At 54.2% G+C, this 24,754-nt stretch overlaps 1 protein-coding gene across 1 annotated transcript in view; it reads left to right on the top strand.

The window, feature by feature from the left end:
• Positions 1-22,923: 22,923 nt before the first annotated feature.
• LOC128773861 (serine/threonine-protein phosphatase 2A regulatory subunit B'' subunit beta-like) overlaps positions 22,924-24,754 on the top strand; it is a 35,507-nt gene continuing 33,676 nt past the window's right edge. The window contains exon 1 of the mRNA XM_053891852.1: positions 22,924-24,058. Coding sequence (XP_053747827.1) covers positions 23,723-24,058 — 336 coding nt within the window. The 5' untranslated portion in view covers positions 22,924-23,722. The remainder of the gene's footprint in view (positions 24,059-24,754) is intronic.

Genomic DNA, 24,754 nt, shown 5'->3' with positions numbered 1-24,754 from the left:
TGCATCTGGCTCCCCAGGGCTGTGGGACCCTCTCAGGTACGTGCACCTGGCTCCCCAGGGCTGTGGGACGCTCTCAGGTACGTGAACCTGGTTCCCAGGACTATGGGACCCTCTCAGGTATGCACCTGACTCCCCAGGGCTGTGGGACCGTCTCAGGTACGTGCACCTGGCTCCCCAGGACTGCGGGACCCTCTCAGGTACATGCACCTGGTTCCTAGAGCTGTGGGACCCCGTCAGGTACATGCACCTGGCTCCCCAGGGCTGTGGGACCCTCTCAGATACATGCAGCTGACTCCCCAGAGCTGTGGGACCCCCTCAGGTACGTGCACCTGGCTCCCCAGGACTGTGGGAACCCCTCAGGTACATGCACCTGGCTCCCCAGGGCTGTGGGACCCTCTCAGGTACGTGCACCTGACTCCTCAGGGCTGTGGGACCCTCTCAGGTACGTGCATCTGGCTCCCAGAGCTGTGGGACCCTCTCAGGTACGTGCACCTGGCTCCCCAGGACTGTGGGACCCTCTCAGGTACGTGCACCTGACTCCTCAGGGCTGTGGGACCCTCTCAGGTACGTGCACCTGGCTCCCCAGGGCTGTGGGACCCTCTCAGGTACATGTACCTGGCTCCCCAGGGCTGTGGGACCCTCTCAGGTACGTGCACCTGGCTCCCAGAGCTGTGGGACCCTCTCAGGTACGTGCACCTGGCTCCCCAGGACTGTGGGACCCTCTCAGGTACGTGCACCTGACTCCTCAGGGCTGTGGGACCCTCTCAGGTACGTGAACCTGGCTCCCAGAGCTGTGGGACCCTCTCAGGTACGTGCACCTGGCTCCCCAGGGCTGTGGGACCCTCTCAGGTACGTGCACCTGGCTCCCCAGGGCTGTGGGACCCTCTCAGGTACATGTACCTGGCTCCCCAGGGCTGTGGGACCCTCTCAGGTACGTGCACCTGACTCCAATCCACACAGCTGTGGCATCCTCTGGGTCGGCAAATCTCACTGGTGCCAGAACGTTCCTCCCAGCAGACTTTGTGCAGACCGCAGCACCAGCCTGCACATGGAGTCAGGGGTGCAGAGAACAGGACGTGTCCCGGGGCTGGCACGGTGTCAGACAGAGCCAACTCTCGGGTGAAGGACACACAGGCACCGTCACCTCAACTGGCCTGGAGAGCCTCGCTCGGACGTGAGCCGGTAACCAAAACAACTGAAAGCAGGTGTTGAAACAAATTCTTGTACACACACGTGTACATATATTCATGAGTATCTCAACATAGATTTTTTTTACAAAATCGATTCATGTTATTTGCCGTATGATGAGAGCAAGAGACCAAAACCACACAAACATCACCGTCAGCACAGAACAAACATTTGGAAAAAACCTAAGATGGTTTCATGATAAACACTCGATAAACTAGGGAGGGAAAGATACGTCCTCAGCCCAAGAAAGTCTCCACAAAATACTCAGTGTTCGGGTCCTACTTACGGTCAAAGACAGAAAGTTTATGTGGATTTCACCTCGATTCACAGGAACGAAAGGAAAGCTGGCAAGTCGACCCCACATCTCATGGCTAACGGAGCTGGGAACCCGTGACCTAACAGGGTTTGTATGTGTCCTGAGGACCCCGGGATCCCTGGAGCCCAGACGAGGGAACGTCCTCCTGCCCCTGGGGTAGCAGAGAAGAAGGGACAGACGGTAACGTTCAAGACAGTCACCCTGATCCTGGACACCTTCCTCGTCAGAATGGGGTCCGCAGGCGAGGGGCTCTCAGCCGGTCCCAAATCGCTCTGAGTGGAAGGACCCCCGTGGTGTGTCTCATCCCAGGAGCGGAGCGCCCCAGGACGGGCAAGGAGGGGTGAAGCGGTCCCTCGGCCGAGCCCAAGTCCACCGGGACCCTGCCTGAGCCCCGCCCCGTTTCTCCATTTCCCACCGTTAACGTAGAGTAACCTTGACAACGAGCCTGCTGTTCTCCCAACAGAGGAGAGAAGGAAGGAGGCCGTGTGGACGGAAGCGGTGGACGTGAGGTGACACGGAAACCTCGATACGCACAGGGGACACATAAGCGATGAACCGGAGACCTGAGGAGACCTAGGCCACCACCACCGCGCGTGGCCCGGCCACAGATTACGTCTAGATGCCCCTTGATTGACTGTGGCTCACCTGCTGCATCATGGAAAAGCCGAACTTTGTGACAATGAAATTAAAGCGCTGCCTAATGCAATTAGCTACGTTCTCCGTAAAGTGTGTAACAAACCAGGAACCACAACGCGGGGGCTGCTTCTAATCGGACAGATTGCCACAATGGTTTAGATCAAAAGGGGGACATAACTTCCCAGGAAGGGGTCATTTTCTACGTCTTATTTTTTTGGTACGACTTTTCCCCGTTAAAATGGTTAAGTTTCTTCTAAAATTATTACCTCCTGGAACAAAAAGCACATTTTTGTCCCAGGAAGAAAAAAAAAAAAAAAACAATTATGCTATTCAATTCGCCGCTACAAAGATGTAGTGTAAAACGAGGTAATAAAACAGAAAGAACAATATAAAGTAAGCGTTGCCCAGATTAAACTGCCTAATGGAAACCTGACAGAGCGGAGCAAGTCTGCTTTATCGAGAAGGCTTTCACAAACGTGTAATCAATAATAAAGTTTATACATCCTGTCTCCTGACTTGATTAAAAAATTCTTCTATTTATTAAATGCGTCCGCATGGCGCTGAGCTGTATGGAAACAGCTGTGCTGAATCTGGGGTCATTTTTCTTCCGAGAACACTCAGCATTCCGCACCAACCTGCTGCGTTTTCACCTTCCTCGAAGGCAGACGCGCGGGGCTGGGACGATTCACTTTCGTCTCGGACAGGACTTGACCCCACCATGTTGGACTCTCTGTCTGTGAGGGAGGCGGGAGAAAGGGCGCGGAGATACGGGTGCCGGAAGTCGGCATCCTGCATCACCCGAAACGTGTCGTTTCTGCGGTAAAATCCCACCTCTGTGATTTAGGACGATTCCTGCTCCCAACGCACGGCACGATAACAAAGAGTTTTAATAACCGGTCTCAATGTCTGAGCTGCAGCCTTGAGGGCAGCCCTAATGCCCCAACTGGGGACGCTCGTCGCCTATTTGTTCCTGGCCAAAGGCGCCTGTCCGCACAAGAATGGTGGCAACATTAGGAGCACACAGGTACGCACGGAGCACCAGGCGTTACAGCAGAAGTGACTCCCGTGTGCCCGCACCCTGCTTTCACAGCCGATTCTCTGCCCGCCACGCTGTGGCAGGACGAGGCGAGTGGGAGCTTGGGAGGGAGAAGAGGGAGAGCATCTATCTGCCCGCTTGCAGGTAACAGCACCCAGCCTCAGCCCTCGGCTCTACCCCATGCACCCCCACCTGGAGGAGCTCCGCCTACAGGAACGCATCGTCCGTTCAAATGACGTCCCCGCCGGCTATAGAAAACCGCATGGCCTGTCCCTGCCCGGCCTCAGAGGGCCCTCTCCTGAGCATGAGGGAAGGGAAGTCGGGAAGGCAGTGAATTTGCTCCCTGGGGCCACCTGGTCAGCAGCACCCCTCCCCGCTAGCTGCAGACACACACACGCACACACACACCACAGTAAGACACATAAACACACACTCACACACTCACACAAATATCCATAATCACACATACACGTAAGCACACACACACGTGCGCGGTCACAAAGTCACACACATGGTCGCACACAAACATCCATGATCACACACACACACAGTCACACGCCGACACAAATGTATATAACCACAGACACCATCACACACATATACACACACGGTCACACGCTCGCACACACGTCTCTCCACAGATATTTTATTCCTAAAACGGGGTGCAGGTAGATAGCACTGCTGAGCAGCAAGACTCAGGGGGTGTTATTTTCCCAACCAGGAAGACACGGGCTCTGGAACTGCGGGCACATGGCTCACCCCTCACTCACCCCCAAGAGGGCAGGGCCCTCTGTTCTAGCAGCCAGCTTCAGAATGTTCCAGAATTCTGATGACTACAGCAGGTAATCGGGGCACCTGCACGTACGGCTTCACAGCGTGCTGGTCTCTGTGGGAGTTCCGAGATGGGGGGGGGGGGGGCTCTGCTACATCGAGGAGAAACCCCGTGTCAGCTCATCGGTTAGCACTGTCTCCAGAACAGACCACCTCATCGATGCATTTATTGATGTGTTGAGTAAAAACCTACCGTGTCCCAGGCACGCTCTAGGGGCTGGCATCCCAGCAGTGACGAAAACCAGGTCCCCTCCGTCAGTACAGGCTAGGGTGGTGCTCCAAAGGGCACATTAAATCTAGAGTCAGAACCTAGTTACATACACATAGAACATAAAAAGTAACCAAATCAAACTTCTACGGATGTAATAACAACGTGTGAGATGAAACACACCGCATGGGATTAACAGCAGATAAAAAGTCAGAGATTAGTGAACGTGAAGATGTAGCAATACGAAGATATAGGAACAAAAACTATCTCAAATGAAATGCAGAAAGCATGAAAATTGCGTAAATGAAGAGAGCAGGCTTGGAGAGAGACAGAGTCATGGAAGACGGAGACAGAAAAAAAAGTTTGAAAAAATAGTGGCTGAAAACTTCCCAGATTTGGTGAAAACTGTAAATCCCAAAACTAGGAATTCTAACAAACTCTAAGCACACAAGTTCTGAGGAAAAGGACATCAGGGTATGTTGTGATCAAACTGCTCCAAACCAGAATGAAGAGAAAATCTTGAAAGGAGCCAGAAGTGGGGAAAGACATGGCACATACCTAACTAAGACCAAGACAGCCCTGAAGGCAGATTTCCTGTCAGAAACAGTGCAGAAAAGAAGGCAGTGGTGCAAAGAAAACTGTCAGCCTTGAATTCCATACCCAGCAAAAGTAGCTCTCAGGAACACCACAAATGTTTCCAGGCATATGACGAGACGTGTGACAGCTGAAAGAATGTGTCGCTAACCCAGCCTCAAATTCCATACCCAGCAAAAGTAGCCCTCAGGAAAACCACAAATGTTTCCAGGCGTATGATGAGGTGCGTGACAGCTGAAAGAATGCATGGAAGCGGGTCTTAAAGCAGCAGGAATCTATCACCTCCCTTCTGGAGACCAGACACCTCAGATCCAGGCAGACCAGGGTTGGCTCCTCCTGGGGGCTCTGAGGGTGAAGCTGTTCCTCTCCCGATGTCTGGAGCAGCCGGTGATTCTTGGCGTCCCTTGGTGCATGGAGGCATCCCCCGCCCCATCTCTGCCTCTGTCTTCACATGTCTTCCCCCCGCGTGCACGTGCATGGCCAAATGTCCCCTTCTTACAAGGACACCAGACCTATCAGGCCCCACCTGCATCCCCTCGTTTGGACTTGATTACCTCTAAAAGGACTGCATGTCCAAATTCGGTCACATGCTGAGGTCCTGGGCATTAGGACTCCAACACGTGGGTTTTTTGAAAACAGCTCAGCCCGTAACGGATGTGAACGGCACACATCTCTCAGTCCCTGTGTCCATCCCTTTGCATGGGCTGTCTCGTCTGTGTAGAATGGGCTCCTACCCCCTCACCCCACCTCCTCCTCCCTTGCTGGAACCCCCACCTCCCCCACATCACTGGCAGTCCCCAAGCATATCATCCTGCTGTTCACCAGTTTCCCCTGAACTGGGAGCTCCTCGCAGGTACATCTCCCTGGCTTTCCTTGGGGTCTACGTGAGAACGTGAGTCCCCGTGAGTCTCTTGAGTTCTGAGAGGACCACAGGCAGGGCAGGGGTGAGGTGCCAAAGCCAAGGAGGGAGGATCTTTTGGGGATGGTTGGTGATCAGAAGCAGCCCTGTGTTAGTAACTCTGAGGAAAGCATCTGGGGAGGGGTGCCTGGGTGGCTCAGCAGGTGAAGACTCTGACTCTTGATTTCGGTTCAGTCACGGGGCTCGTGGGTTCGAGCCCCAGGTCGGGCTCTGCGCTGACAGTGCGGAACCTGCCTGGGATTATCTCTCTCCTTCTCTCTCTGCCCCTCCCCTGCGCACATTCTGTCTTTCCCTCAAAATAAATAAACTTAAAAAAAAAAAAAGAATGTGGGGACATGACCGTGCCCAAGGGGAAGTAAGAGGGCCTTAACTCTAAATGATGCGTCAGGGTCTAGAGGATTTATTGACCGCCAAGAGGGCCCCCGCTCGCAAGTGAGTTGGCATGCCAGGAAAAGTGTGGGAAGGAGGCACCTTCAGACACAGCAGGAAGACGGCCAGGATGGGAGGGGGACACCTACTGTTCCCCTTGAGGACAAGAGCGGCCTCTGCAGAACGCCAGCCCGGGTCGTGCTGGGGCTGTGGCCTCAGACCCCGACATCACAGGTTTCACGCGCTCTCTCACGAGCTGGGTGCACGGTGCCCAAACCGCAGAGATGTTAGCCCGTGTAGGAATCCCTCTGTGTCGCCGCCCACACCAGCACGGCCTCGGGGCCTCATCCTTCCTCTTCCTCCACCTGTTCGCCAGAAATAGAGCCGCTCGGGTCGCCTGCTGTCAAGTGCCGCGCGGAGGTATGCGCCCCCGACGCCGGCCGCCCGCTCTGCATGGGATCTTTTTAGAGTGTTGACATCCAGCCCACTTGTGCTGTGGCCAGAAATAACCTGTCCCGCTGGGATGTGCAAGGCATCCGGGAGACGCGGGCTTGGGAGCATCTAGTCCAGCCTCTGTGGGCACGGCTGCTGGGATGGACACACGAGGAGAGACACCGTCCTACAGCCTCCACCCGACCAGACGCGGGAGCCCGTCTGCCATCCACGCCTTTGCATTGACCTGTTTGTCCCAAGGACTCACAGCGATGTTTTCATCTTAAAACAAACAAGGGGCACCGGGGGGAGCTCAGCCATTTCAGCATCTGACTTTGGCTCAGGTCATGATCTCACGGTTCACGGGTTCAAGCCCCATGTCGGGCTCTGTGCTGACAGCTCGGAACCTGGAGCCTGCTTCGGATTGTGTGTCTCCCTCTGTCTGCCTGTCGCCTGCTCATTCTCTCTCTCTCCCTCTCTCCCTCTCTCCCTCTCTCCCTCTCTCTCTCTCTCTCTCTCTCAAAAATAAATAAACATTAAAAAAATTTTAGGGGCCAAAAAAAAGAAATTTTTTAGGGGCGCCTGGGGGGCTCAGTCATTTCAGCATCCAACTTCGGCTCAGGTCATGATCTCGCGGTTCATGAATTCAACCCCTGTATCAGGCTCTGTGCTGACAGCTCGGAGCCTGGAGCCTGCTTCGGATTCCGTGTTTCCCTGTCTCTCTGCCCCTCCCCTGCTTGTGCTCTGTGTCTCTGTCTCAAAAATGAATAAACATTAAAAAATTAAAACAAACAACAAAACAAAAAGTCTTCTGTCTGCTGTCTGTCCCTATGATTATGTGCGTCTTGACCACAATCTCTGCTTCGAGAGCTAGAAATGCAGCTCGATGGTGCTCCCGGCACTCAGCACCCGCCAAGGGATCCCTCCTGGGAGCCCCAACGACGGTGACCCGGGCCCTGTGCACCTAGCTGTGTTGCAATCTTGCATTTACACACCTGCGGTCCCCGTAGACGCGGAGCCCCGAGTCCCACTGCCATCCACTCTATGCCCCGATTGTCACATGAGGCACACGGCACCATAATTATCCTAAGATGTGCCTGTTCCTGAGGTCGGACGCACAGGCAGGTTCCCCGGTGCCCTCGCAGCCTGTGGGAGTGGGGTTATCACGCGCCATGGGCACAACCTGTGGAATGCGTGAACAGGGGGACCTCTCTGCTTCTGACAGAACTGATCCAGCGTTCGGTGAAAATGTATCACTCCTCAGAAGGCAGTTGGGTGCACAGTCCCACGGACAGGGGACCCTTGTGCCGCCCAGTGGCCTGGAGTCATTTCTGGGGGACACCCCCCCCCACACATGTGGCCTCTGCAGAGAGTCCTTGTGTCCTGAGGGTGCCCGGCCACCATCACAGGATCCCCCTACGGAGTGAGCTCCTCCGGCCACAGCAAGAGAAGCCGCACAGCCAGCACCTAAAATCCACGGGTTGGAGGGCAAAGCCATAGAGGCAGGCTCTGTCCCCAAACCCCTCCCCCACCAGGCTCGCGAAGTCTCCATCAGGCCAGCCGCCTCTGCACCCCCAGAGGGAAGGACAGCACCTGTCCACAGACCCTACCCGACAGCCACCTGGAGAGGCTCAGCAGAAAGCTGGGAGGAATTCGAGGCATGGGGCAGGTGTGGGGATGAAATCCATGTGCAAAAGTTCAAAGCCATCTTGATAGTTCATGGGATTATGAAAGTAATGCAAAGAGAGATACCAAATTATATATAATAGAGTGTACTATGTTATATCGTTATGGGATATGCATACGCATATTATCTGTAACTGTTCTGTTATACAACGTATATACACGTATGATATATTTCTGTAACATATTACATCCTCATGTATTACATAAGTATATGATATGATTATATTTTCCATTCTATATGCATATGATATAATGTAGTGGAATATTAGATATATAATTCTAATGCACATAATTTTTGTGGATACGTGTATGTCTACCGGAAACTCTTTGCTCATCTGGACGCCAGTGAAAACTTTCACTCACAGCCTCAGATGTTCCGCTGGGTCTTTCTGTGTGCACATATGTCATTTACGAACGAGTGGTATGTTTATATGTATTGTAAAGGAAATACTTGTACTTTCAATCTTTCCATTTATGATCTATCCGTTTTATCTATCATCTATCTAATCTATTCATTCATCCATCCATCCCTCCATCCATTTTCTATCCGTCTATCGTCTGTCCATCCATCCGTCCATCTATGCATCCATCTGTCCATCTATCTATTCATCTGTGTATCATGTATCTATCATCCATCCCTCATATCTATCTATCATCTGTATCCATCCATCCATCCATCTATCCATCCATCTATCCATCATATGTGTCCATCTACCTAATCGATCTATCCATCATTATCTATGTATCTATCTATCATGTATCTATCCATCCATCATATCTATCATCTATCTGTCCATCCATCCATCCATCCATCCGTTCATCATATCTATCTATCGATCTATCCACCCCTTATGTCTATCGTCTATCTACCCATCCATCCATCTATATACTATTTATCTTCTTCCTTTCTCTCTCTCTCTCTCTCTCTCTCTCTCTCTCTTTCTTTCTTTCTTTCTTTCTTTTTTTTCTTTCTTTCTTTCTTTCTCTTTCCTTCCATCTATCATCTACCTACATCTCGTTTTCACTCCATGTCCGGAAGGAAAATCAGACCCATCGTGTGTGCTACTTTTCAAAGACTCAAGGGCCAATTGCCTTTGTGCATTTCCAGGGAAAGATCTTGCACCGTCTTGGACAATGTGATCAGGTTTGGGTTTCAAGTCGGTCAGAAAGGAGACTGAAGTTAACAATACACTTCTTTCGTGGAACCCAGTTCTGACTCTGCCACAGTCCTGGCCGTTAGCAAAAGGCAATTCGACAGAAAGTTCACGAGCTGTGCAGGCAAGATGGGTCTTGAACCACCCGCATCACTGACGGTCATGGGAACGTTCTGTGGCTCCCAGGGAAGCCGTTTGCTGTACGTGAACCTCAGAAACGTCACCAACTCTGAGAGGTCGCCCATCAGGTCACCGGGAGAGCATGTCAGGGGGTGAAGCAGGCCCCCTGTTCCCCACACCATCTTGTCCCATCTGTGATGTGAGCACAGGGTAGACGGGATACAGCCAGTACTGTGTCTGCTTGGACCCAGAGGAGCTCTGTGCCCCCACGACTCCCAGAAAGGCTCACAGAGCAGTGTGTTTCTGCCATGGAAGTGCCTGGTGGCGTTCGACACTGAGGATTAGGAGTTAATTACATACTTCAGATTCTGGAGCCAGACAGTAATGCGGCTTTAATGCCATGCGTGGCTGTGATTTCCTGAAATCTGCTGGTACATAACCTCTGGGGCATGACCAAGAGCTCTTAAAATAACCTGACTTACGTGCTGCCAGAACACGACTTAATTCAGCCGTCCTCTGCAAGGGCATTCTTTCCACACGGGCTGCTTAGGAGGACACAGCAGATGGCTGGGGCCGGCAAAGTTGGGGCGTCCTCCCGAGCCATGGGATGGCACTGTGATGCTGGGGGAACAGCCCAGGCTGGTCAGTTTGTCCCAAGTCGCCCCCACAATGCTGTTTAAGAGCATCATCCTGGACTTCTGCTTGTACACAGAGTCAGGCCTCCGTGCTGTGTTCTCTTCCCAGGGATCCCCAGTGTGTGAATGCCCCCTGGCCACATGACAAATGACCACACACTGGGGTCCTAGAACAGCATGAACTCATCCTCCCCCAGCTCTGGACACCAGAAGTCTGAGATCCAGGAGGGGCAGGGCCGCTGAGATCCAGGCAGGGCAGGACCACTGAGATCCAGGCAGGGCAGGGCCACTGAGATCCAGGCAGGGCAGGGCCACTGAGATCCAGGCAGGGCAGGGCCACTGAGATCCAGGAGGGGCAGGGCCGCTGAGATCCAGGCAGGGCAGGGCCGCTGAGATCCAGGCAGGGCAGGGCCGCTGGGATCCAGGCAGGGCAGGACCACTGAGATCCAGGCAGGGCCGCTGAGATCCAGGCAGGGCAGGGCCACTGAGATCCAGGCAGGGCAGGGCTGCTGAGATCCAGGCGGGGCAGGACCCATGACACGAGATGGGACAAGGCTGTGCTTCCTCCAGAAGCTCCAGGGAGGGTCCTTCCTGCCTCTTCCAGCTTCTGGGGCTCCAAGGATCCCTGGGCTCCTAGCTGTCTCCCTCCCATTCCATGTTCTGGAAGTTAGGATGTGGACATTTCTCTTGGGTAGCCCCCATTTCACCCATTACACGTGTTTACCTCGCCATAATTCCTTCCTGAGTAGGTAGGACATTTAGAGATTCTCACATGCACGCACGCGCACACACACACACACACACACACACACACACACACACAGCATGTGACCCCACCGCAGACAAGCATTTATATCACATTTCAGTCCCGTTGTACCTAAGCAGCAGAATTTCTGGGTCAAAGGCCAAGTCTATGTTTAACCCTTGAGAAACCAGCAGACGAAGTACAAACTGCACGGCGTCCCCTGTGTGTGACGACTCCCAGGGGCTCTGTGTCCCCATTACGACAAGGCCCTGCCAGCCGGCACAGCTCACACACCGGCATGTTATCTCGGCCCGTGGGCTCCAGCCAAGAGCCTTGGTTCTGCCCAGACACAGGGAGCTCATTCCTGCCTGAGGACCTGCCCCCTGGGTGCATTCCGTGCCTGGGACCCTTCCCCACATTTTCGGGGCTAATTCCCAGTGTTTTGTGTCTCCAGACTGCGCAGCTGAGAGGAGCCAGCGAGACCCTCTGGAACAGTCCTTCACAGCATCAGAGACACCCCCTTTGCGTCGCCACCCCTCCCCAAGAACAGTAAACCCGTTTCTGCCCTCACGCTGTGTGCAGTAACCAGTCCGTAATCAAGATTATTCACGTGTGGAAACAGAAAGACCTAGATCTTTTCCGGGGGGGGGGTGGGTGGGAGGTGGAAGAGGAGATCATGACTGGAGATTTTTGTTCTCTTTATCCTGGGCCCATATTTTTCAAGTTCTCTCCAATCAGTCCCTATGTCTTTTATAATCCTCAAAAAAAGAAAGAAAGAAAGAAAGAAAGAAAGAAAGAAAGAAAGAAAGAAAGAAAGAAAGAGGAAAAAGTAAAAGAAATGATCCAAATCACTCACTTTGGCTATCTGAAATACAGCCCCATGTCGTTAAGAAAAATGCTCGGGGTCAAATGTAGGTCTTCAGCAGGAAAAAAAAACAGCGTTTACCACAGCAAGAGCCGACCGGCTGCCTTTATGCTGACGGAAACAGAAGACAGTATCACATCCCAGATCCTAAGACTTTCTGCCTCATTTTTCAGGGGCAGATGTATGCCCTAGCAAGAGTCCTGCCTCTGAGGCTTTCATTAGACTAAAGAATTATCCAGAAAACAATCTTTTCTTCCTTAAAGACAAATTTGTGAGCTGTCTTCCAATGCCGTATATTGTTGAGGACAGTGAGATTGCCTTCTGCCCTTTTCTTTCCCAAAGTTATTTACAGCCTACGCTTTTCCAAAACAATTTTCACGCAGATTAATTTTTAGCCCGTGCGGGTATCACTATGGGAAATTTGGGAGACGGAGAGAACATTTTTTAAATCACTTCCTACCTCTCTCGACCACGCTAACGGAAATGATTCTCACTTTGAGGATTACCTCCTGGTTTCTCAGAGGCTATTTTGACAGAGCGCACATCCTGCTTTGCTACGTAACCATCCCCTTTGCCTCTGTAACAAGCACATATCCTGCGGTCTCTGTGCTTGCTTGTAGCCATTGTCATCATGTGCAACCCTGCAGACTGTCCAGAGTAAAGCTATCAAAACTCACTGAACACATTCCATTCTTGATCGTCTCGACTGCTTTCAATTTTTTCACCATTACGGGTCTTACAGTGCTGGAGAGCAGCGCTTGCTGTGGGGGGCTGTTTTCGCAAGAGTTTTACGGAGGTAGGATTTGGAACTGCATCTTGTGAAGGTCCCTGAGCTATCTGAGTGCAGCAACAATTCGCTTCTGAAGACATCTAAGGCAGCGTGCAAAAGCCATGCAATCTGTTCATTACATTAAAATAAAGACCGGCAGCCTGAAGGATGGAGGGGACCTGGCCACCCCCTGTTAGGTGCCTTCCCTGTATCTCTTCCACCAACACAGGTGACCCCACCAACCTCAAGGAGGGCAATTCTGCTCAAGCTCCGCAATGATGTTTTTCTGGCTCCATGCAATGGAATCAAATAAAAGATTCCCCCTCCCCCATTACTTAAAGGCTGTACCTCATGACCCCCAGGAGTTCCAGAGATGAGACAGCTCATCTTCTAAGGGGGCTGGACGGGGTGTTGATGGTGAGTGACTGAGGGCTTGTTGTAGCCATGTAGGCTCTGTGGCCACAGTGAACACAGGTGCTGTGTGAGCCTCTGGGGGTGGTCACAACAAATGACTCCACACTGGGAATTTACAACCACAGGAAGCCATCTTCTTCCAGCTCTGGAGGGCAGAGTCTGAGACCCAGGTGGGACAGGGCTGCTGAGACCCAGGCAGGGCAGGACCCTTGAGATCCAGGAGGGGCAGGGCCGCTGAGATCCAGGCAGGGAAGGGCTGCTGAGACCCAGGTGGGGCAGGGCTGCTGAGATCCAGGTGGGGCAGGGCTTCTGAAATCCAGGCAGGGAAGGGCTGCTGAGATCCAGGCAGGGCAGGACCACTGAGACCCAGGCAGGGCAGGACCCCTGAGATCCAGGAGGGGCAGGGCCGCTGAGATCCAGGCAGGGAAGGGCTGCTGAGACCCAGGTGGGGCAGGGCCACTGAGATCCAGGGAGGGCAGGGCCACTGAGATCCAGGCAGGACAGGGCTGCTGAGATCGAGGAGGGGCAGGGCCACTGAGATCCAGGCAGGGCAGGGCCACTGAGATCCAGGAGGAGCAGGGCCACTGAGATTCAGGCAGGACCACTGAGATCCAGAAGGGGCAGGGCCACTGAGATCCAGGCAGGCAAGGGCTGCTGAGATCCAGGAGGGGCAGGACCACTGAGATCCAGGACGGACAGGACCACTGAGACCCAGGAGGGGCAGGACCACTGAGATCCAAGGTGGGCAGGGCTGCTGAGATCCAGGTGGGACAGGTCCGCTAAGATCCAGGCAGGGCAGGGCCACTGAGATCCAGGAGGGGCAGGACCACTGAGATCCAGGAGGGGCAGGACCACTGAGACCCAGGAGGGGCAGGACCACTTAGATCCAGGCAGGGCAGGGCCACTGAGATCCAGGAGGGACAGGACCGCTGAGATCCAGGTGGGACAGGACACTGAAATCCAGGGGCAGGGAAGGGCCCGTGAGATCTAAGCTGGGGAGGGTTGCTGAGATCCAGGAGTGGCAGGACCACTGAGATCCAGGAGGGGCAGGGCCGCTAAGATCCAGGCAGGACCCCTGAGATCCAGGTGGGGCAGGACCACTGAGATCCAAGCAGGGCAGGGCCGCTGAGATCCAAGCAGGGCAGAGCCGCTGAGATCCAGGCAGGGCAGGGCTGTGCTCCCTCCAGAGGCTCCAGGGAAGGGTCCTTCCTGCCTCTTCCAGCTTTTGGGGCTCCAGGCATCCCTGGGCTTTTGGCCACGTCCCTCTCGTCTCTGCCTCCATCTGTGTGTGGCTTCTCCTCTGTGTCTGTGTCTCCCCTCTTTTGTCTCTTGTAAAGACACCTGTCATTGGATTTAGGGTCACCGTCATCCAGGTGAGCTCACCTAGAGTTCCTTCACTCACGTCTGCAAAGACCCGATTTCCAAATAGGATGCTATTCTGAGATTGCAGAATGGTTTTGCGGGCTTTTCTCTTGTCAGGTCGCCAAATGCTCATCGGAATCTGCAAGGGGAGGGCCTTGAGGGTGTCACCAAGAAGGACACTGAGGCCCAGAGAGGGTGAGGCAGAGCCCTTGTCACCAGGAGGAAGACAGGGACACAGCGGGGTGACGCGTCTCACAGCCGCATGAGTGAGAGCAGGCACGAAGCAGAAACAGCCCGAGCGTGTGTAGACAGAGGAACAGATCAAGTGTGGTCCATCCTCGTGCGGGACTATTACTTGGCCACGAAGAGGGGGAAAGTTCTGACAACGCAGCCACGTGGACAGATCTGGAAACCACAACGCTCAGGGAGAGAAGCAGACACAGAGCATGGGATTCTGTTCCTACGAAATGTCCACAAGCAGGCCAGGGCACGGACAGGAAGCAGATTCCGGGTCACCAGGGGCTGGGGCAGGGGAAGGACAGTGACTGGCAAGGGGACGGGGTCTCCCTTTTGGGAGACCCTTTCGGTCTCCCTCTGGTTTTGGCACCAGAGAGGGGTGACATCCGCACCGTATGTGAATGTGACAAATGCCACTGGATTGGTCACTTGAAAAGAGTTAATTTGGGGGTGCCTGGGTGGCTCAGTCGGTTAAGCGTCCGACTCTTGCTCTGGGCTCAGGTTACGATGTCATGGTTCACGGGTTCGAGCCCCACACTGGGCTCTGCGCCGACAGTGTGGAGCCTGCCAGGGATTGTCTCCCTGTGTTTGTGCCCCTCCGCTGCTCGTGTGCGTGCACAGTGTCTTGCTCTCTCAACATATATACACGAATAATAAAATCAAAGAGCTAGTTTTATGTTATGTGACTTTTACCCAAACAAAATATTTTAAATAAAAGTTCGAAAATGGGAGAGTTGTAGGCGGTCACGCGGTGTTCTGAGAGGCCCAGGAAGACATGTGCCAAAGGCACGCGAGTAGCTCAGGGAGCCACGGAAGGGACAGACCCAGCCCGTGTCGGCTGGCCCTTCGGAGGTGACCCGGAGCCCCAGGACCGAGGCTGGCGGGAGCCGGGGTCGCAACAAAGCCCCCACAGCCCTGATCCCTGCGTCACTGCACCTCTGTCGAGCCCAGGAGACAAGTGTGGCCAGCCGGGCGGGGCTGCTCCAACACCTGGGTTCCCACCTGTGTCCAGGTGAGGAGGGGCCGGCAAGGTGGTGACACGAAGAACAAGTGCACGCAGCCCCGGGTCACAAGGGTCCCTGGAGAGCGGGGTCCGCGTCCAGGCCACTGTGAAGTCACGTCTGTGAGCAGACCAGGGGCGGTGAGGTCACGGAGGTCACTCTGGCACCTAGGTCAGCTCTGCCCTCCCGCCCGGGTCTGGGGGTCCAATGGTCCGCCCTGCCGTCCAGCGCGTACGAGGCCGGAGTCAGCCCCTGCTTGTACGTGGGACCCTGGATGTCCAGATCCACGTGTCCGGATGGGACTTTGAGAGGCAAAGTCTTCCTTCTGGAAACGCCCCCCAGAAAGCCAGGCTTCCCCGCCGCGGAGCTGGTCTGCACGCGTGTTTTCCCTCTGACGTGTCAGCTGTCTGCGGAGCGCGAGCAAAGAAGCTTAGCACCCCACGTTCCGGCGTAAGCCAAAGCCCCCACTCGGAGATCGCAGTGGGGGGCATGTCTCACTAGGAGTCGGGTGCTGGTGATTATTATCGCTAACAACGCCCGAGTCGGCGGAGTCACAGGAGCAGCACGACGGAAAACGCCGCGGTCTGCGTCTGTCGCCGGCATCTCCCTGAGGACGGACACGATCCCGGCCGCACGCGCCCGGCTCTGCCCGCAGCCGGGCCCCCAGTCTCGTCATTTTCAGCTGCTGATTCTTGACCCGGACGCCATGCTCTGCTCAAGCACCCCAATCCTGCCCACACCCCCGATTTCTGGGCCACGGGCGTGGCATCATCTTCCAACCTGCCGCGGGATGTATGCGGAATGGGGTGCCCGTAATTCTCCGTCACCCCCAAAGGGCTAATCTCCCCCCCCCCTTCCCCAGGTGCTTATCAGGGTCTCCACGGCGTAATGTGCACTTTAATTCTCCACTGGTGGCCACCCTTTATTTGTTTATTTATTTATGTATTTTGGCGACGGAGCTGGTGCTGGCAAGGTAATAACGGGACGCAGGGTCTCCACGGCGTAATGTGCATTTCTGCACTTTATAGAATATTGAATAGACTTCATTATTTCTTTCAATACCGGAGTGCATTCTGCCATTTGATTACCTGAACCAGAAGCATCTCCATACGCCATCCATCACCCTGACCAGTGCAAGGCACTGAATATTCAGATTAAATTGGAACTTTTTCCCTACGAAAAAGGAATTGGATTCTATTCTGTAATATACACTGTCTCCGGGGACAGGAAATTGAGTTGAAGGTTGCGGAAGGCGAGTAAGGAAATTTTATTATCCAAATACAAAATTCTTTTCCGTATCATCAAACCCTGAAACGGAGCCATGGGGAACCAGGGGGTCAGCAGAGAATTCCATCAGAGATGAAAACGGAAAAGGGGGCATTTTTCGATGTAACTTTTATTTCTCCAAACGAGGGCTGAGCACGGGACAAAGAGGTATTTGTCAAGGTCTGTGGCCTTCCTCTGACGGATCAGGAAGCAGTCTCGATGAATTAAAAACGAGGCAAAGCACCTCCAGGAAGTTTCGCGCTTGGAGGCCAGAAGGCGGAGCCCTGAGGGGGCTCACACGTCCCTGGTGGACCCCGGGCACAGAGATGGTGCCCACGTGTCCGTCCTGTGCTCTTCGTGCTGCAGTGAGCATCGTAGCCATTCGACCTCAAGGAGAGGACACAGCCGGCCTTTTCCTCCACTCCTGCCCCAACCCAGAGATTCACTCTGTGGAGCACGGAAATAGGTTTCCACGACACGTACAGAGCAAAGACCGACCGATACCTCTTAAAACAAAAACAAAACAAAAACAAAACAAAAACAAACAAAAACCTCATGCTCTCTCATGAGACCCAGTACCAGGCATCCCCGGGCATTCTTTGGGAGAAGGACTGATCTCCTTGGACTTTCCCCCGATGTTTAAAATACACAAAATGGGCAAAGCGTACTCATTAGACAGAGTAGCTCGAGCCTCCTCGAGGGCCACTTGTACCAGCTGGATCAAAGCACAGATGCCTGGTTTTATTTCACTAGAGTCTTCCCATTTTAACAAGGACCCAGGGTGTTAGTTCCTGGGGCATCCATAACAAATTCCCATAACCTGGTGCATAAAACCACAGGAATACATGCTCTGCCAGCTCTGGAGACTAGAAGTCTGACATCCAGGCAGGGCAGGGATCCGGATCCTGGTGGGGCAGGACCACTGAGATCCAGGGGGGCAGGACCACTGAGATCCAGGGGGGCAGGACCACTGAGATCCACGGGGGAAGGACCATTGAAATCCAGGAGGGGCAGGGCTGCTGAGATCCAAGAGGGGCAGGACCGCTGAGATCCAGGCAGGGCTGTGCTCCCTCCTGAGGCTCCAGAGGAGGGTCCTTCCTGCCTCTTCCAGCTTCTGGGACTCCAGGCATCCCTGGGCTCGTGGCCGCGTCCCTCCCGTCTCTGCCTCTGCCTTCACGTGGCTTCTCCTCTGTGTCTTTCTTCTTCTGTCTCTCCTAAGGACATTGTCATTGGATACAGGACCACTGTGATAGAGGACGGTCTTAGGTCCTTCACTTTATCACATCTGTAAAGACCTATTTCGAATGAGGGTCCCCTTCCCAGGTTTGAAAGTTGAGACGTGGACATAACTTTTGGGGTTGCCACTGAACACGCACACCCAGGGTGGGGGGAACAGTCACTTACATAAGAACACAAGTTTCGCTTTTCAGGCCCACACTCGGCTTGTGAGCACGTTCACCTGATTTTCAGGTGACGGCCCCACCGGCCAACATCCGCAAATGCCTGGTCGCTTCACCCTTTGAATAAGGCTGGTTCAAGCCCTGCATTATGCTCTGTGCTGACGGCTCGGAGCCTGGAGCCTGCTTCGGATTCTGTGTCTCGCTCTCTGATTCTCCCCCACATGCACTCTCTGTCTCTAAAAATAAAAACACATTTAAAAAAATTTAAAAATTGAGGGGACACTCACATAATGTAAAGAGAACTACTTCAAACTGTCCATCTCGGGAGCATTTAACACTCTCCCAAAGTTGTGCAACCCCCAGCTCCGTCTGGTTCCAGAACATTCTCAGCCCCTCCAGAAGGACACCCTGTCCCCTTAGGCATTAATGCCCAGCGCCCTCCCCAGCAGCTGAGGGCCATTAATCTTTCTGTTTGCATGGATTTGTGTATTCTGGACATTTCACCTAAAATGAATCATGCAGTCCGTGCCCAGACTCACCTGCCAGACTTTAAGTGTTTGTTTCTTTTGAGAGCGTGCACACATCTGGGTGAGAGCAGAGAGCGAGGAAGACAGAAGCCCAAGCAGGCTCTGTGCTGATAGCACAGAGCCCAGTGCAGGCCCTGAACTCACAGACCACGAGATCATGACCTGACCTGAGCCAAAGTCGGACGTTTAAGCGACTGAGCCACCCAGGCGCCCCTCAACCCTGCAGGTTTTTTTTTTTTTTTTTAATATATGAAATTTATTGTCAAATTGGTTTCCATACAACACCCAGTGCTCATCCCAAAAGGTGCCCTCCTCAATCCCCATCACCCACCCTCCCCTCCCTCCCACCCCCATCAACCCTCAGTTTGTTCTCAGTTTTTAACAGTCTCTTATGCTTCGGCTCTCTCCCACTCTAACCCCCCCCCCTTTTTTTTTTCCTTCCCCTCCCCCACGGGTTTCTGCTAAGTTTCTCAGGATCCACATAAGAGTGAACCCTGCAGTTTTAAATTTTTTTTTTTTAACGTTTTATTTTTGAGACAGAGAGAGACAGAGCATGAACGGGGGAGGGGCAGAGAGAGAGGGAGACACAGAATCGGAAGCAGGCTCCAGGCTCTGAGCCATCAGGCCAGAGCCCGATGCGGGGCTCGAACTCACGGACCGTGAGATCGTGACCTGAGCTGAAGTCGGCCGCTTAACCGACTGAGCCACCCAGGCGCCCCAACCCTGCAGTTTTAAAGTTCTCCGTGTTGTCTCTACAATCCTGATTGCAAAGCAGCCCATTCTTGTCTGAACTGGTTGGTGTCTTTCGGGTTGTAATTTATCAAATGCAGACATTCTGATCCTTTCCCCATATTTGTCTCTTTCTCTCCTCACACTTGCGCATTCTACCATGTAATTGTGCACTGAGTTGCCTAATTATATAAATTGCCGCTCCCACCCCATTAGACTAGGAAACCTTTGAGATCATGAACTTTTATTTATCTGTGTCCTCAGGCTTGTACCATACACTCAGAAACCCAGTAGGAGGCAGTTTAATCATGCTGCGTTCCAGCAAAATAAATACACTGTAAGTAAATTAAAACGGAAAGAACTGGGGCGCCTGGGTGGCTCAGTCGGTTGAGCATCTGACTGGCTCAGGTCACGATCTTACATACCTGAGTTCGAGCCCCACATCGGACTTTGTGCTGACAGCTCGGAGCCTGGAGCCTGCGTCGGAGTCTGTGTCTCCCTCTCTCTCTCTGCCCCTCCCCTGCTTGCACTCTCTCCCTCTCTCTCTCTCAAAAATAAACATTAAAAAAATTAAACATAAATAAAAAATAAAACTGGGCTCTTGAATCAGGAAAATAGACGGAGGTCTGAAAAAAAAAAAAAAACGCACACATGCATAACCTCTGTAACTCTTTCCCGTGGATGAAAGGGCAAATCTGAACAACCTCCAGTCTTTTTTTAAGCATTTATGATTTTTCCATTCTCTTTAGTTTGTTTAGAGCTGCCATAAATTCGTTTCATTTTTGTTGTTTTGCTCAACATTTTTATTTGTCTCTGAAATCTTTTTAAAGATTTTATCTTTAAGCAATCTCTCCACGCACGTGGGGCTGGAACTCACAACCCCGAGATCAAAAGTTGCTTGTTCCTCTGGCTGAGCCAGGCCGGCGGCCCCTTCTTTGGAAGCTTATTAAAATAGGAGCGAACAAACTAAAATTACTTTTCAATTACCAGGTCCATAGGGCATTTTACCTAAAATCCCATTGCTTAGGTTGGAAACTGTTAAGGGATGTTCTCTCTGCTTTTTGTCCTGGGGGCAGTGACACAATGACCGTAAACAGTCTTTGCTACAAAAACTTCCCAAGGCCACTTCATCCATGGTTCTGCCTCTGGAAACCTATCATGGGAGAATCACCCTGCTTTGAATCAAGGGAGAGGCAGTGATGCTGGGTCCTGGGCTGTCTGAGTCCCACAAGGAAGGGGGTGCAGGGGAGACGGGCTGGCTCCCAAGAAGGAAACGATCCAGCGACGACAATGCGACGTCATGGAAGGTGCCCGTCAGCTCTCCCCACCGTTGCTGAGTGTTCAAGGCTCGACACAGGAAAAGACCAGACCCCTACCCTTCCAAACTGTACGAAAGGACGTCTCATTGAGCAAGAGACAAAACCAAATGTTGGAAAGGAAATCCGTGAGGAGCAAAGTGCAGCCAAAAAAACTGAGGAAGAGAGAAGCAGAATTCATAAATAGTATGCAGACGGGCCAATCCGAAGACGCTCTGACACAAGTTCAAAGGGCTCCTCGTTAGCTTTTGACAGGAAGTCACTCGAAATCAAACACATGCACATTGACGGCTATCCTGGGGTTCGTTTTAAGGATAGACACAAAGCTTGTTCAAGAGAAGAAAAAGCAACTCGTTTCGGACGAACACACCTGGCAGAACTAGACTCGATCGCCCTGTGCAGCTGCACAAAGCAGGCGTCTTTGCAGCTTAGGGTCAGCCGGGGACCTGGGAGATGCAACCTCGCGGGCGCTGCCTTTGGGGCGTCTTTCCTTCCCAAGTCCAAGTGCGCCATCGGCCTCCTCGGCTCTGCAGGCACGCACGTTGTTATTTTGTTAGTCATGTTACTCAGTGATGGGCGGCAGGAGAGTCTGCCTGTCCGAGGCTGAGGACGTGCAGACCAGCTGCTTCGAGGGGCCAGGTGGGTTGTCCACAGAGGGAACTGCACTCAGGTGGTTGAACGAAGGTGCCCGCGAACCATGCCAGCACCCTCCTCTCCAACCTCCCCCTGGATAATACCCCAGGGAAGTTGACTCGGCTGTTCCTTGCCCCCCACCCCTGGAATGCAGAATCTTCTGGAATCTACCTCTCCACTGGCACACTCCCCACCCCCACCCGTCTCTCCTGGGAGCCTCCTGACACCCCCTGGAAGTCAGGCAGGACCAGGGGGGGGCATCCTTCCTGTAATCAGCAGACTTTGCTCCTGTTTAGGGGCGACTGTGCACAACCCTGGCCCCGGGGGGGGGGGCCTCAGGGCCCCACAGCACGTTTGTCCTCCCAGGCCAGGATCTTTGCGGGGGCCAGCACATACTGAGGGTGCATTCTGTTTCTGTCCCGGACCTTATTTCTGTCCGGCTGGCAACCGCACAGGCACTGCCTTGGGCCCCACCACTGCGCCCCGGGCCCCGGGCGTATAAAGACACCTTGTGCAGGCGCTCAAAAAAGCCCTTTCCCCGCCAAAACCACAGCGATGCACGGGGCAGTGAGTGGCAGCTCCTTCGCAGACCCGGGGTGAAAGGCGCATTTGTTCCTGGACAAGATGTCTGTATGTGATAAACCCAAAGGGCCATCTGTATTAATATTTACTTCTCTCCAGAAATGACAGTATGGCACACAAGCATTTTGCTTCCCAATTAACAGAAACAACTTCACAGAATTCCTGCGTTATGGCGCCCTCCCGAAGAGAGCATACGCCGATTTTTATCTGCAGGTAGGAAACACAGACTGGGTTTGAAATCATCACACACACAAAATAAAACCAGAGGGTTAGTGAGTCTAGCTATATATACTTATACTGCTGAGAAGCAGAATCCAGCTCGTAAAACCTTCAAAGGACCCCTAAAAGAGGGAGCAGACCCCAGTGAAAACTTTTTTTTTTTTTTCTTGCAAAATCACGTTAGGAAGAAAACAACTTTGAGACACAAAAGGAAGGAGGTGCATGTAGTGCAACGTGCGTGACTGAACGAGTCTGTTAAAAGCACAAACGGAAATAGGCTACTGGGGGGGGGGGTGCAAAAGGCCATTTCAGTAACTAATTTTACCTCCGGGAAAAGAGATTTATTATTTTTGCAATTACAAAAGCAGTACGTTCTCACGCTAAGCAGCCAATTTTTAAGAGATCTACGTCTGCAAACCTTCCTTACCGTGCGAGAAACAAAATTAACGTAAACGGGGTTGCCTACTTATGAAATCTGCAGCCCCCGCCTCGAGCTCGCTCTCGACAGCCGCAGCGCGCAGTCGCGTTCTTGTGCTCGGCGGGCACGCACTGCGCATGCCCGCGCGCGCTCCCGGTGGGCACCCACTGCGCACGGCCGCCCGTGGTCCGCCCGGCAGACGCCATGCCGGCTGGCTCTCGGCTGGCACGTACTGCGCATGGCCGAACTGTCAGGCTACATCGCCACCCCCCCCCCCCGCCCCCCCCCCCCACCATGGCCAGCACGCACGCGCGGCGCATGCTCCCACCTCCGCGGCCCTCCGGTCTCGCGGGCGTGTGCCGCACCCCGAAAAAAGCCTAAAAGCGGAACGTGGTCATGTCCGGTGGCCGCCGCTCTTGCGTCCCCATCCTCGCAAAGCCCCTACATCCCCGCAGAGCCCCCCGGCGGGGCCCCACCCGGTCCCGTGCACGCCGGCCTGCGGCGCCCGGGGCCGCCGTGATGACGCCACGCGTCGCGGTGACGCACGACGTAGGCGACCTTCTTTGGGAGCGCGGCCGGCGCGCCCGTTTTGAAGCTGCCCTGAGCTGCGCGGGCCTCTCCGCGGTCCTGCCGGTCCGCCTCCGCTGGGCCTCGGGGTCCGCGCAGCCCCCGAGGCGCCGGCGGCGCCCTCAGGCCGGAACCCCGGCACTGCCCTCACCCGCGTCCCCGGACCCCGGACTCCGGGCCTGCGAACCCCGCCTCCCCGGGAACCCGGCCTCAGTTGCGAACCCCGCCTCCCCGGGAACCCGGGCTCAGTTGCGAACCCCGCCTCCCCTTGAACCCGGGCTCCGGGCCTGCGAACCCCGCCTCCCCGGACCCCGGGCTCCGCTGCGAACCCTGCCTCCCTGGGCTTCAGGCCTGCGAACCCCGCCTCCCTGGGCTTCCGGCCTGCTACCCCCACCTGCCCGGACCCGGACCCTAGGCCCGCAACCCCCCACCGGCGGCCTTCATCTGCCCCGCCCAGGTGCATTCAGGCCAGACCCCGGTTCCTGGCGTCAGGCGGGGGTGCACACGGTGGAGGGGGCTCCCGGGGAAGGAGCGTGCGAGTCTCGGAGATGCCGCCCGGCAAAGTCCTGCAGCCCGTTCTGAAAATGAAGGTGGACGAGCTGTTCCTGTGCTGGCTCAGCGAGTCCAGCACGCAGACGATGCTGCAGGACTGCTTGCAAAGGATCAAGACGCCCGGGAGGACCGAGATGGGCGCCGGGGACGCGGGGCAGCCCGGGCCCCTGTTGGCAGCGGCAGCCCCCGCCTGCAAGCCCGGTGTGTTCGATAGCCTGGGGGCGCCCAGCCCAGCCCCCGCGTCCGCCGCGCTCCCGCTGGGAGCCGCCACTAGCCCCAGGAATGGGCCACACGTTCGAGGGCCTCCTCGTAGATCCGCAGGGACCAGAGTAGTAAGTGACTCTTGCTTCTGCTAACAGCTACCAAGGTAACTTGGGTCGCATGTCCACGTGTGGCTCGGTGGTGGTGGAGGAGGCCGGTGGAAGAACGTGGGCCGTGAAAACTTTCATCTTTAGGCTGGTTCCCCCCCCCCCCCCCGAAGGAAGCCCCACAGCTGAAAAATTTTATCATTGCCTGAGTCCCAGGTTGGTCAGAATTTTGAAGTTTGTGTCCAATTTCTTCGACTTTTGGTTTTTAGGCATCCGCTTCTCGGCAGTTTATCCCCTGCTTCAGTAAGAATCTTAGAGGTTTCATCCCTCACTTGTCTACTTCTGCCCTTAAATCGTCTGCAATGGTTAGAGGCGGTCAGAGGTGTGCAAGACTGTTGATTCCTAGCATTTAATACTGCGTCTGCGTAGAGAGTAAAACGTCCCCAGGTGTTACACAAAAAGGTATGGTTGGGTGCGCACAATGTACCTACGGTAGTCCTAAAGCCTGCAGTGTTCAGGACGTTCCGGGGGACTTGTTGGTGACGTTCTAAACGTTTCCGTTGGACCTAGCGTCCCGTCCACCACGCAGGCTATCAGAGTACCGCTGAGTCACTGGTTTCCCAAGCACGAACGGACATGGCGAGCTGTAAGGCCCTGCAGAGACCCGCTTGGCCCTAAATTACGGCTGGTTTTCTGAGCCGTTCTAAGCGATCTAGGACG

This window comes from Panthera pardus, unplaced genomic scaffold (assembly GCF_024362965.1).
Source record: "Panthera pardus isolate Hobbes unplaced genomic scaffold, ASM2436296v1 HiC_scaffold_27, whole genome shotgun sequence".
In the NCBI taxonomy this organism is placed as follows: domain Eukaryota; kingdom Metazoa; phylum Chordata; class Mammalia; order Carnivora; family Felidae; genus Panthera; species Panthera pardus.
The sequence above is the reverse complement of the archived record's forward strand: the minus strand, read 5'-3'. Positions and strand labels throughout refer to the sequence as shown.